The 14,372-nt window shown below is 38.7% G+C and overlaps 1 protein-coding gene across 1 annotated transcript; it reads left to right on the forward strand.

The window, feature by feature from the left end:
* The first annotated feature begins 10,972 nt into the window (after window positions 1–10,972).
* Window positions 10,973–12,415, forward strand: LOC107058215 (uncharacterized). The gene is made up of 2 exons (XM_015303651.1): window positions 10,973–11,807; window positions 12,177–12,415. Exon 1 carries the CDS (start codon window positions 11,007–11,009, stop codon window positions 11,556–11,558), a length of 552 nt encoding a protein of 183 aa, XP_015159137.1. The 5' UTR covers window positions 10,973–11,006; the 3' UTR covers window positions 11,559–11,807; window positions 12,177–12,415.
* Window positions 12,416–14,372: the final 1,957 nt, after the last annotated feature.

The following is a 14,372-nucleotide window of genomic DNA, read 5'->3' on the forward strand; positions in this document are numbered from 1 at the left end:
CATTTGCAACTACAATTCTTTAATTTAAACCACAATTAATGATTGAAATCACTTCTAAACAGAATTTAAACTAACAATTAGCAATAGCCATAAGTTAAATCAGCCCATAATCACATAATCACACCCCAAGAATTGGGGTTTTATCTAGACATCATAAAAAGATAAAAATCGTTACCAAATTGTGTTTTCATCAACTAGGTAAGATTAATTTCGTCTTTACAAAGGTCCAAATTGAAGAATCTCAAAGTCCCACTTCCAATTTATCAAAAATGGAAAACTTCAATTCTTCAAAGCTAAGGAAAACTTGTCTCAATACTCTAAGTTCAGAACTGAAAAATTCTCTCCTAAATAATATGATAGCTTCGAAGATTAAAGATTTGATACTAAACTAAATGTTCAAAAACGTATTTATAGTCTCTAAAAATATGTTGCGAAGGGACATTCGACGCAGTAAGTCGGGTTCGCCGATCCAGCGATCCGCCCTTTGGTCAGTTCCATCGCCTTTTTGCTTTGGCCTTCAGCATCCTCAAGTTCTATAACTTTGGGCGATCCAACACTGCATCGCGGAATCACTCGGCGACACGCCGACTGCTCCTTTCTCTCGCCAACTTGATTGTCTCCTTCAAGGCTTGGCACACTGGAACATTAGGTGGTCAAAAGGCCATTCGGCGACTCGCCAAAGGGACTCGACGATCACCAGGCTTTCATTTCTTCGTTCTTTTCGCTCGCTTAATTCCTTTTTGCAAACTAGTGTCCATGCTTTGTTCCTCAATCCAAATACTTGGAAATCAGTGATTTTGCATCAGTTATTGGCACAAAATAAGCATTTGAGGACACAAAAATCTATCCAAAGAAAACCCTAAATGAGTCCAAATCTAGGACTAATCATCGAGCAACCCTAGTTCAAGAACGCAACAAGGTTCCATCAGTTCCAGCCCCGAAATCAAAAGATGTTTCCGTGAAATTCGTCACCACGTATGTGGGATTTCACTAGTGAGTTCCTTTCACCCATTAGGTCCCTATAATTCAGTTAGATTCTTGATTTCCTTCATATTATCTAGACCTAGGGTTTCTAGAATTTCAGCAGATTATTATGAATTAGTTACTTTAATGTTCCTAATCAGATTATCATGATTTTAATATCGTTTTGTGTGGATTCTTTCATAAATTCAGAACCCTAGCTATGTAGTTCGTTTAGTTCATGAATTACACATGTTAGGTCAGATATTTCAGATATACATGCCTTAGATTTGAATGTTTGATTATCAGCATATTAATGCTGCATTTTAAGTTAGCATGTCAGTTTTGAGCTATCCAGTATTACAGAAATTCAATCATAAATTATTAATTACATAATCAATTGGGAGAAGCTTAATACCAAGTGGATTAGGGTCAGTCACCCTCAAGTCCCAGAACTACGTGCCCCGTAGGTTGTAAGTTCCCTATGTGGGCATCATTTTAGTGATCACGCCAGCATGCCTCTATACCTATGGCAGGGTATATTGGGTCCTCTCGATAGGGCGTATACATCGGATTTCACATTTAGTTCATATGATTTTATGTCGGTTATTAGTAGCTCCCACAGTTCAGTCAAATCCTATTGCATTGACCATGTTATCAGTACAGTTCAGTATTCAGTCTCAGCATGTTATAAACTTGGTCATTGTATTCAGTTTAGTCATGTTCAGTATTTTCATTATCCTTATCATGTTGAGATTATATCATTGCTTTATTGCTTATTCAGTTATGTTATTGTTCAGCTTTATTCTATCATGCATGCTCAGTACCTTTCATGTACTGACGCATACTATGCGCTACATTTTCTCGTGATATAGGTTCAGGTCCTCAGCAATCAGATCACACATAGATCAGTTCCCGATCTTCAGTTCAGTAGCATTAGTGATGAGTCCTCATTCTTCGAGGACTAGTGACATTTTCTCACTTTTAGCTTTAGTTTTAGTTTGCTAGATTTAGTTGGGGAATGTCCCAGCACTTCTAGTCAGTTAGAGGCTATTTTCAGACATAGTTAGTTTTAGCTTTAGTATTTTAGTTTGACGTTTTAGTTGTTGTTAAACTCTAAGTTTTCATTTATTCAGATTTAGTATAAGTATTCCCCATCATTTTAGATTATCTTATGATTAGCCTCTGCACAATAATTCTTTACTTCAGTTTACTTTAGTATGCTTATGATATGCCAGCAGGGTTAGCTTGGGGTCACTCGTGATCCTAGGTCCCATGTCTGCTCTTGGGGGTTGCCTCGGGGCGTGACAAACTTGGTATTAGAGCACTTGGTTTAAGAGTCCTAGGATGTCTAAAAAGCTGCACTAAGTAGAGTTCTTTTCATGGGTGTGAAGTGTTCCATATCTAATGAGAGGGAGGCTACGAAGTGTTTTAGGAAAACTCCACTTTCTTGTTATTCTTATCGTGCGTAAGGTATGATCTAAATTCTCATTCTAACTCGACGTTATTCACTTAAGATCATGCCTCTTCGTAGAGCTTACGAAAGGAATGCTAATGCACACAATGCTAATGCAGTTCCTCCAGTCTTAGACCATAAGGTTTCGAATGTAGAGTTTTGGAATGCGATTCATCTTTTGGCTCAAAGTATGACCAACCAAAATAATCAGCAAGTTCCAGTTCCTACTAATAGAAATGGTGGATTAGTGGCAGCTAGAATTTGAGATTTTGTTAGGATGAATCCGCCTGAGTTTTTAGGTCCCAAGTTGGTGAGAACCTACATAATTTCATTGATGAGGTTAAGAAAATCTTTGGAGTGATGCAAGTGACTGGTAGTGATAGGGTGGAATTGACATCCTACCAGCTTAAGGATGTGGCTCACATATGGTTCACTCATTGGAAAGACAACAGGGTATACTTTGTCTTTTGTAACTCCTTATATAGCAGTAAACTTCGATGTTAGTCTAGAAACTCTCTCAGAACCTTTCTCAGTCTCTACTCCAGTCGGCGACCCAGTTATAGCTAGACGGGTATATAGAAATTGCCCTGTCACAATCTCCCAGAAAGTCACCTCAATAGATCTTGTAGAATTAGAAATGGTAGGCTTCGATGTCATTCTAGGCATGGATTGGTTACATTCCTGTTATGCCTCCGTCGATTGTATAACTAGGATTATTCGTTTTCAGTTTCCAAACGAACTTTCTTTAGAATGGAAGGGTAGTAGCTTAGCGCCTATGGGTCGATTCATTTCCTACCTTAAATCCAGAAAGATGATTGCTAAGGCATATCTCAATCATCTAGTTCGGGTTAAGGATTCAAGCTTCGAAACCCCAACTCTTGAGTCAGTTCCAGTAGTTAATGAGTTCCCAGTAATTTTTTAGAAGATCTTCCCGGAGTTCCACCCGAAAGGGAAATCGACTTTGGAATTGATGTCCTTCCAGATACCCAGCCTATCTTTATTACTCCTTACAGAATGGCTCCAGCTGAACTTACGGAATTGAAAGAGCAGTTGAAAGACCTTCTAGATAAGGGCTTCATCAGACCTAGTATTTCCCCATGGGTGCACTAGTGTTGTTCGTGAAGAAGAAAGACAGTTCTCTTAGGATCTGCATGAATATAGGCAGCTGAACAAAGTCACAATCAAGAATAAGTTTCCTATCCCCAGGATTAATGACTTGTTTGACCAACTTCAGGGTGCTAGTCATTTCTCAAAAATAAACCTCAGATCCGGTTATCATCAACTCAGAGTCAGAGATAGTGACATTCTGAAAACAGCCTTCAGAACTCGATATGGTCATTATGAATTTGTAATTATGTCATTTGGACTAACCAATGCTTTTGCAGCTTTCATGGATTTGATGAACAAAGTGTTCAAGCAGTATTTGGACTTGTTCATGATCTCTTTATTGATGCTATCCTCACTTACTCTAGGAATTAGGAAGAACATACGAATCATTTGAGGGTTGTCCTGCAGACTCTCAAAGATCGCCAGTTATTCGCTAAGTTCAGCAAATGTGAGTTTTGGTTGAAGTCAATTGCTTTCCTTGGGCATATAGTGTCTAGCGGAGGGATCCCAGTGGATTCTCAAAAAATAGAAGCAATGAAACAATGGCCCAGACCTACCTCTCCTACAAATATCATAAGTTTCTTGGGTTTGGCTGGCTATTACAGAAGGTTCATGGAAGGATTTTCATCCATAGCCTCTCCATTGACTAAGTTGATGCAGAAGAAGGTTAAGTTTCAGTGGTCAGATGATTGTGAGAAAAGCTTTGAGAACTGAAAACTAGGTTTACTACAACTCCTGTTTTGACTCTACTAGAGGGGTCAGGCAGTTATGTTATATATTGTGATGCATCCAGAGTCGTCCTAGGTTGTGTGTTGATGCAGCGAGGTAAGGTTATAGCATATGATTCTAGACAGCTTAAGGAACATGAGAAGACTATCTGACTCATGACCTCGAGCTAGCAACAGTGGTGTTTGCACTTAAGATTTGGAGACATTACTTGTATGGTGTTCACGTAGATGTGTTCACAGACCATAAGAGCCTTCAGTATGTGTTCACCCAGAAAGAGCTGACTCTTTGCCAGAGGATGTGGCTTGAGTTCCTCAAGGATTATGATATGAGTGTGCATTACCATCCTGGTAAGGCCAATGTAGTAGAAGATGCTCTTAACAGACTATCTATGGGTAGTGTAGCACATGTTGAGGAAGAAAGAATGGTGCTAGAAAAGGATGTTCACAAGCTTGCTCGATTAGGAGTTCGTCTTATGAGCATATCAGAGGGTGGTGTAACAGTTCAGAATAGGTCAGAATCTTCATTGGTAGTGGAGGTTAAAGAAAAGCAAGACAGTGATTCGATATTGCTTCAACTAAAAAGAGCAGTCCATCAGCAGAGAGTTGAGGTTTTCACCCAAGGGGGAGATGGTGTGCTTCGCTACCAGGGTCGATTATGTGTTCCTAAGGTAGGTGAGTTGAGACATCAGATTCTTGTAGAAGCCCATAATTCCAGATATTTTATTCATCCAAGCGCCACTAAGATATACCGTGATCTGCGGGAAGTCTTTTGGTGGACTGGTATGAAAAGGGACATAGCGGATTTTGTGGCAAAGTGCCCCAATTGTCAGCAAGTCAAGGTAGAACATAAAAAACTAGGAGGTATGACCCAAGAGATCGACATTCTTACTTGGAAGTAGGAAGTGATCAACATGGACTTCATCACAGGTTTACCTTGCACTTGCAGACAGTATGACTCCATTTGGGTGATTGTTGATAGAGTTACTAAGTCTGCGCGCTTTTTGGCTGTTAAGGCTACAGATTCGGCGAAGGACTACGCCTAGCTTTATATTAATGAGATAGTAAGGTTGCATGGAGTTCCTTTGTCTATCATCTCAGATAGAGGTACTCAGTTTACCTCTCATTTCTGGAAGTCATTTCAGAAAGGTCTTGGTACTCAGGTTAATCTTAGCACAACATTTCATCCACAGACGAATGGTTAGGCAGAGCGTACCATTTAGACCTTAGAAGACATGTTGAGAGCTTGTGTGATCGAATTCAAGGGTAGTTGGGATTATCACCTTTCTCTTATAGAGTTCGCCTACAATAATAGTTACCATTCCAGCATTCAGATGGCCCCTTATGAGGCATTGTATGGGCGTAGATGTAGATCTCCAGTTGGTTGGTTTGAAGTAAGGTGAATAAGCCTTGAAAGGGCCAGATTCGGTTCATGATGCTATGGAGAAAGTTCATCTCATTAGAGATAGACTTAAGACAACCCAGAGTTGCCAGAAATCCTATGAAGATGTAAGGAGAAGGGACTTCGAGTTCCAAATTGATGATTGGGTTTTCCTAAAAGTGTCACCTATGAAAGGGGTGATGAGATTTGTCAAGAAAAGGAAGATCAGTCCTAGATATGTAGGCCCTTACAAGATCATGAAAAGAGTTGGTAAAGTGGCTTATGAGTTAGAGTTGCGAGCAGAACTAGCAGCAGTGCATTCGGTTTTCCAACAGAACTAGCAGCAGTGCATCCGATTTTTCACATTTCATTGCTGAAAAAGTGTGTGGGTGATCCAGCATTTGTTGTACCTTTAGTAAGTGTGGCTGTGAAGGGTAGTCTCACTTATGAAGAGGTACCAGTTGAAATCCTTGATCGTCAGGTTCGAAGGTTGAGAAACAAAGAAGTCGCTTCAGTCAAGGTTTTATGGAGGAGTCAGTCCGTAGAGGGAGTTACTTGGGAAGCAGAAGCAGCCATGAAGTCTAAGTATCCTCATCTCTTTCCTTCCGATTCCATTCCAGCTAGAGGTAATAGTTCCTCTTCAGTTTTTCAGTCATTCATTCGCAGTTTTAGTCTTAGCATCATGTTCTTTCAGTTGAATTTGCATTTAATTTTCAACGTAATTGCATGTTCTTGGAACTTAGTTCAGTTAGAAATCAGTTTCCAGCATTTAGTGGTAGGGGTTGCAGCTCTCCCTCCATTTCAGCTAGTTTAGTCTTCATTCAAGGACGAATGTTCCCAAGGGGGAGATAATGTAACACCCCGTATCTAAAAACAAACCTCGATGCAGATTTCCAGAAGTTGCAGGTGCAACCCCCGGTTGCCACCCACGGACCGTAGGGTGACCCACGACCCGTTCTGGTGGCCCGTGGTTTGCATCTGCAACCTTCCCCAAACTTAGCCCCACAAATTTTGCTAAGTGTTGACCCACGACCGGACCCATGAACCGTAGGTCAATTCACGGACAATGGTCCGTGTCTGTGGATCAGACCCTCAGAATCCAGCTTCAGTCCCCGATTAACGGTTGACTAGCACAGACCGTCAGTCGATCGATGGTCCATCGGTCCCGTCTGTCGGTGACCCCGATAGCTTTTAAGTCAGGGGTCTTTAGGTCTTTTCCTTATGCGTTGGACCCCTAGATTACGTCGTTTAAACCCTAAACTATGTGGTTTTGGTTAGTTTTAGCCTAGAAACATAACTAGAACTTACCTAAGTCAGATCATTCATCAAAACTTACAAAAATTAGAGCGTAAGAGGAGAAAGAGGTGGAGCAACCCTAGTTCAAGAACACAGCAAGGTTCCATCAGTTCCAGCCTCGAAATCAAACGATTTTTCCGTGAAATTCATCACCAGGTATGTGGGATTTCACTAATGGGTTCTTTTCACCCATTAGGTCCCTAGAATTCAGTCAGATTCTTGATTCCCTTCATATTATCTAGATATAGGGTTTCTAAAATTTCAGCAGATTATTATGAATTAGTTACTTTAATGTTTCTATTCAGATTATCATGATTTTAATATTGTTTTGTGTATATTCTTTCATAAATTCAGAACCCTAGCTATGTAGTTTGTTTAGTTCATGAATTACATATGCTAGGTCAGACATATCAGATATACATGCCTCAAATTTGAATGTTTGATTATCAACATATTAATGTTGCATTTTCACTTAGCATGTCAGTTTTGAGCTATCCGGTATTACAGAAATTCAGTCATAAATTATTAATTACATAATCAATTGGGAAAAGCTTAATACCGAGTAGACTATGGTCAGTCACCCTCAAGTCCCAGAACTACGTGCCCCGTAGGTTGTAAGTCCCCTCTGTGGGCATCATTTTAATGATCACGCCAGCATGCCTCTATACCTCTGGCAGGGTATATTGGGTCCTCTCGATGGGGCGTATACATCGGACTCCACATTTAGCTCATGTGGTTTTATGACAGTTATTAGTAGCTCCCACAGTTCAGTCAGATCCTATTGCATAGACCATGTTATCAGTACAGTTCAGTATTCAGTCTCAACATGTTATAAACTTGGCCATTGTATTCAGTTTAGTCATGTTCATTATTTTCAATATCCTTATCATGTTGAGATTATATCATTGCTTTATTGGTTGTTCATTTATGTTATTGTTCAGCTTTATTCTATCCTACATGCTCAGTACCTTTCATGTTCTGACGCATACTCTGCGCTACATCTTCTTGTGATGTAGGTTCAGGTCCTTAGCAGTCAGATCAGGCATAGAACGGTTCCTGATCTTCAGTTCAGCAGCATCAGTGGTGAGTCCTCATTCTTCGAGGACTAGTGACATGATTATTTTCTCATTTTTATCTTTAGTTTCAGTTTGCTAGATTTAGCTGGGGCATGTCCCAACACTTCTAGTCAGTTAGAGGTTATTTCCAGACATAGTTAGTTTCACCTTTAGTATTTGAGTTTGACTTTTCAGTTGTTGTTATACTCTCAGTTTTCATTTATTCAGATTTAGTATGGGTATTCCCTATCATTTCAGATTATCTTATGATTAACTTCCGCACTGTAATTCTTTACTTCAGTTTACTTTAGTATGCTTATGATATGCCAGCAGGGTTAGCTTAGGGTTACTCGTGATCCTAGGTCCTGTGTCCGCGCCCAGGGGGTAGCCTCGGGGCATGACAGAGAGGACCAGATTCATCTGGAGCACGCTACTACACTGTTGCTTCAAGACACTTTGTTGAGGGTGTTAGGCGTGATCTAGAGTTTCACTCAGAGTAGGAGTGCAACAGGAACACCGTAGGTTCCTCACACTAGGGTTGGGGCTCAGACCCCAAATCAACATCCAGCTCCAGTTGTTCAAGGTCCAGTGGGGCAGCCACCAGTGGTCCTAAGTTTGAGGGCAATCCTACACCAGGAGTTGGAATTCAAGGTGCGCCTTTGCTTGTATTAATTGAGGATGAGAAGTGCCACTATGATATGTTCAGAAAGATGGATCCATCTCAATATTAGGGTGGAAAGAGTGAGTTTTTGACTACGTGTCGAGAGATGCTTGAGACAGTTGGTTTGGCTGAGTCTTATGGGGTTTGTTATACTACACTTTAGTTGTGCGGACTGGCTAAAGAGTGGTGGAGAGTCTACTTGGGATCTGTACCAACTGGATCTCCACTAGTGACATGCATGAGATGTGTTTGCTCATGCCTTCTATGACTGTTTCATCCCTTGGAGTGTGAGGGAGGAGAGCAGATTGAGGTTTGGGAGCTTAAGGCAGGATAGCCTTTCTGTTGCAGAGTATGAGACTTGTCTATGCATTGTCCATACATGCCTTGGCTATTCTTCCTGATAAGGCCGAGAGGACCCACATGTTGTGAGAGGGTTGTCCTATTCTATTCGTATGGATGTGTACGTCATCCCATGAGGGGGATTTCTTCTAGTCTATAGTGGGAGCCGCCAAGGAGGCTGAGTATATGGAACATGATGGGTTTAGGGACCCTAAGAAGGCCCGCACTTCGGGTTAACAGAGGATCCTTCATGAGGGTAACTGCTTCCAGTGTTGTGAAAAGCAAAAAGCGCAAAAAAATTCTAAAGCCCCGATGGAGCTTAGCTTAAAGCGCACTAAAAACGTGGGCTTCACTAAAAAAATCGCACTATGAAGAATTTTTAATATATGTACATATATATACATACACACACACACACATATACACACACACACACACACATATATATATACACACACACATATATATATATATATATAAACAGTCTGTAGGAGCAGATGATGCAACCTATAGTTCTGAAAAAACTCGATATAGCCATACGTCCTGCTTCTTCGTTTATAAACAGTCAGTTTGATATCACCCCGTCTTTGAAGGGCACAGATATACATTTGATCACATCATCCAGTGCTACAAATACCTTTGATCTTCCTTTGATGTCCAATGTACCTAGTTTACCAAAAGATCCCTGTGATGCCACAGATGTTGAGGAGAATGTATGCTCAGATTTTTCATCATTTATCATTGATAAACAACAAAAGTCACATGCTACCTATGAGAAATCAAGGGAGCTGTCGCCTTCTCAGACGAATGGGAAATCTGTGATTTCTGCAGATGATGTTATTATCTCAAGACAAACGTCTGATTTGAGACTGGAAACACAGGATCAAGGAATACGAGACAATTCCTGAAATGGAGGATGATTTACTATCTTTCAATGCACAGAGACATAGGGACCCTGAAGTAATTTTAGAGAAAAGCCACTCATCAAGTCCTTCCATCTCTTTACACTCTTCAGGGCAGCTTAAGGGTTATTCTTCGCAGTTTGCCAATGGGGTTGGACCTATTAGAGCCAACATGCAAACTTTTGATCAGAGAGTTGATTCAGTATTACAGCCTTCTAGTATTGGAGAACTTCGTAATGGATACCCTGAAAATCCATTCAGTTGTGCGGGTAAATATTTGGGAAGCACTGATGACACTTATTATTTGTCTAATGAAAGTAAGAGGATGCACTTGAATAGGTTTGAAGGTGAACTGCTACTGCGGATCATAGTACTACTGCAGATAGGGGAGAGAACAATATAATATCTAATATTTTGTCTATGGATTTCGACCCATGGAAGAGTCATTTGCCTCTCAGAACTTGGTTAAGTTGTTGGGAGAAACTGATAACCAACAAGGGTCTAGAGTATCAAATTCAAGAAAAGTACAGAGCAGCAATCAATCAAGGTACTCTTTTGCAAGGGAGGAAGAACCCATGAATGCATCAGCTGATTCTCGTCCATCTTTAAGTTACATAGACAGAAGTTATAGTCATCGCCCTTTTGATCAAGATTTTCAAAATAGCAGAAGTTATCAGCTTGATAGTTTTGGTACTCGCAATGGTTTATCACTATTTAATAATCAGGAATCTAATGGTTTTGCCAACAATTATTCTCACCTCTCCTCTAATAAGCAATCAGGTTAGTGTATCACTTGTTCTTTTTAATTCTATCCCCCTTATCTATCTGTTTCTTTTAGTGTTTCAGATTTAGTTTGAGTGCAATTATCCACAAGGAACATAAGGTTTGAAGTGCCTTACTTACTCATTTTCTGGTTATTTCTCCAGTGTCGAGATCTCAGATGACTACGCCTCCAGGGTTTTCAGCAACCAAATAGGGCCCCACCCCCAGGCTTTGCATATGAGAAAATGGAACATAATTTTGCTTCCTCTCTGGTCAGTAATTTTGAACTGTTGGTTGGTTTCTCTACATTATTGGACGTAATCTTGGATGTGTCTCAAATCAGTTATTTTCCAGGTACCCACATGCTTGATACCACCTCCTTACTGCGCAATGAATGTCCATCAATTGGCAATGTCAACAATGGGGACATTGAGTTTATGGATCCTGCAATCTTGGCAGTTGGTAAAGGCAGGGTTCAAAATGGCCTTAAAGGCTCAAGTTTAGACATGTCTCCAAGTTTTCCTCCTCAGCCAAGTGGTTTTGAAAATGAGGCAAGACTTCAGTTTCTCATGCAAAGATCTCTCTCTCTGCATCAGAATCAGAGATACACTGATAATAGGGATACCTTTTTCAATGATGCTTATGGAATTTCTTCGAGGGTTGTGGAGCAAACTCTGGCCAACAATCTTTCCCCATTTTCACAACTCAATCTTCCCCAGGGTAGGAACTCTGTGATGTCAAATGGCCAGTGGGATGGCTGGAATGGTGGGGTCCCAAGCGGAAATGACATGGGCATGGCTGAACTCCTCCGAAATGAAAGGCTGGGCTATAACAAGCTCTTTAATGGATATGAGGAACCAAAGTTCCGCATGTCCAATTCAGGCGAACTGTATAACAGAACATTCGGGATATAGATGTGCGTCTGGGATTTGTCAGTTGTGGGAGAAACAATGAATTAGAAAAATCATGAGTGACTGGCAGACGTGCTTGAGATGATCAAAGATACAATGATGCTCAAATTGTGGTAATAACTCAAGGATAGCTGTGAGGGAATATGATCGATTTGCCTTTCTAGAAGGAAGCTTGATCATGACTGTCTGAATACTGCTTTCTGATTGGTGAAGGATGAAATCCTCGAAAACAGGATGTCCATAAACCAACAGGTTAGTGGTTTTCAACCAACTTCTCAATAGTATGCTTATCTGGAGGTTTATATTTATATCGTAGCACAGGTAAACTCACAAAATAAAAGTTTCTTCTTTATCACATCGGAGACGAACATGGAGAAAACAATCAGTTAATGGAGTATTTGATTAAGAAGAAACCTTTCACAAATTTTACTACTAATAGCTTATATCTTGCTTTTAATTTAAGAGACGCGTGGAATCATTGTCTGAAAACTATTGTTCCTGGTCTTTCCTTCAGCCCTTCCTGAAAACTATTGTTTTCCAAGTTTTGTGAGTGATGTGATTCCTGTTTGACTATCTTTTAGTTTTGCACTAATGCCTGTTTGTTTATGACGACAATTCCAGGTGAAAGCTGCTGAGTTCTTCGGGGCTCCACAATTGTTTAGACAGGAAACCTTGCATGATTTAGTTGGCAAGCGACGTGGGAGTGGAGAATCAGGTTATCACACACATTACTTGGAGGCGTTGAGAGTTGTGACACAGCTCGTTTTTCTGAGCTTGCCTGCAATAATGCAAATAGTAAAAGCTGATAGAAGTTATAGAAATATATATCTGTTTATACCGAACTTTCTCCTAATTATTTTGGAAAAATGAAATTGCTGCGTTAACGGTGAGCATCATGGACAAGATTACTTGTGTTGTGTGGAGCTTGATATCTTGTTTCTTGACTTCGATGAAACTATGGTGTGCTTTTTTCGATTATCTTCGGTCCAAGTAGAGCTGTCGAAATGGGTTGACCCTTCTAAATACATTAGGACACTAAGATAAAAGAAAGACTATTTTAATTCTTTAATTTGCAATCACACAAACCATGTCATGATAGTAATTGCTTAGTTAATTTGAGCTAAATCCATATCCTATTTAAATGATACTGATTAAGACCATTATATATATTACATATCTACACATTTCCAATTGACGAAAGCAAGTTGAATCAGTAGAGCAATAGCAATTATATGGAGAAGTGTGGATGCTGAGTCTTTTCATCAACTGTTCTATTCACAATTATGTCAATATATATTCGATTTACAAGAACTTCAATGTCAATCTGATTCATATTCCTATTTGTATAGAACTTCGAGAATTTGTTGTCTTTTCTTGAAGTCGATAATTCCCCCTTTTCGTCCTGAAATTTGAATTTGAAGCAGTACATGGAATTTGAAGATGGTAATTCCTTTTTTTGAAAATTTTGACAGCTTCAAATTAAAGATGTTCGAGACAAATAGTTCACTCATCTTTTAGTTTGTTTTTTCTTCTTTTAGTCATTTTTTTTTTGGATAAATTGTTGTATTAATTAAGTTTTAGACAACATTAAGGCGCAATTAGCTATGACCCGTTATTAAGAATATATCTTATTTATAATGTGATAATTAAATATCATCGTTTGAAAATTATGCGTATGCTACTGATTATACATAGAAATTTTATCCTTTATCGTGGGCCAAAGACATTTGTTCTTTCAATGAGAAAAAAATTAAAATAAAAGAGTCTATTTTGTAGCTTAAAATGTGGAAACTATTAAAAAACGATACCATTTTTCGATGCGCAACTGGTAGTTGGGGAAGTCATAGGAGTAGTAGTGTGGTAGGTGGTAGTGTGGTAGGTGAATAACTTATTTTAAAGATTTTATTATAATATCTTTTTACTAAGTGTCCTAATCTTGATATCTCTTTAATATTATTTTTTGGTAGTGTTAAATTCATGGTAATATGTAGTAATATTTATTGTAATATTCTTCCGATAGTTGTTTTAATCTGAATATTTCTTTAATATTATTTATGATATATTCTAGATATAACATATCTTGGGTTCTTTGATACATATATAAATTTTCCGCCATTAATTGTTCTAATAATTTTCTCGTTTTTCATTGTTTCTTTTATTATTGAATATATTTATAATCTATTTTAGATATACTATCTATTAATTGATCTAATCTGTCGTTATCAGTTTTTGTGATATTGAGTTTTTTATATTCCGGATATAATTTCTTTAATTTTCTTTTTATTTTTCGTAACTTTCTACTAGTATGTTTCTTCCTTAGTTTCTCGTTATCCATAGCTCTGATACCATTTTTCGAAAACAGATGGCTTTACTATTAACAAATAGTAGATGTCTTCATCTTCACTTATTCTTTTGGACAACTTTTTGGTCTCCTTAAAGGCCATCCCTTCAAAATCCTACTTAGTCCAATACCCCACCACCCCTTCTTAATTTAGGATTAATAAGTGATAATATTAATTAGTCTCTTTTTCTTTTTCTTTTTTTATGTTTAAGATGTTAATTTGATTGGCATAATCACCAAGTAAAGCAAGTAAAAGATGTATATAGTATTAGATTGCAAGAGAGGTAAATAAGTGATATAGATAGTAAGGATTCATATAGTTGATTTTTCATTTGCTTAGGATTGGGGGTGAGGGAGGGGGGTATAGTATTTGTTGTTAGTTGCTAATTTTATATTAGTGATAGCTCAAAATGATAAGACTACATATATATATATATATATATATATATTCTAGTTTCTTAAATTGGTGAGAAAAT

This window comes from Solanum tuberosum, unplaced genomic scaffold, assembly GCF_000226075.1.
Source record: "Solanum tuberosum cultivar DM 1-3 516 R44 unplaced genomic scaffold, SolTub_3.0 scf00462, whole genome shotgun sequence".
NCBI lineage: Eukaryota > Viridiplantae > Streptophyta > Magnoliopsida > Solanales > Solanaceae > Solanum > Solanum tuberosum.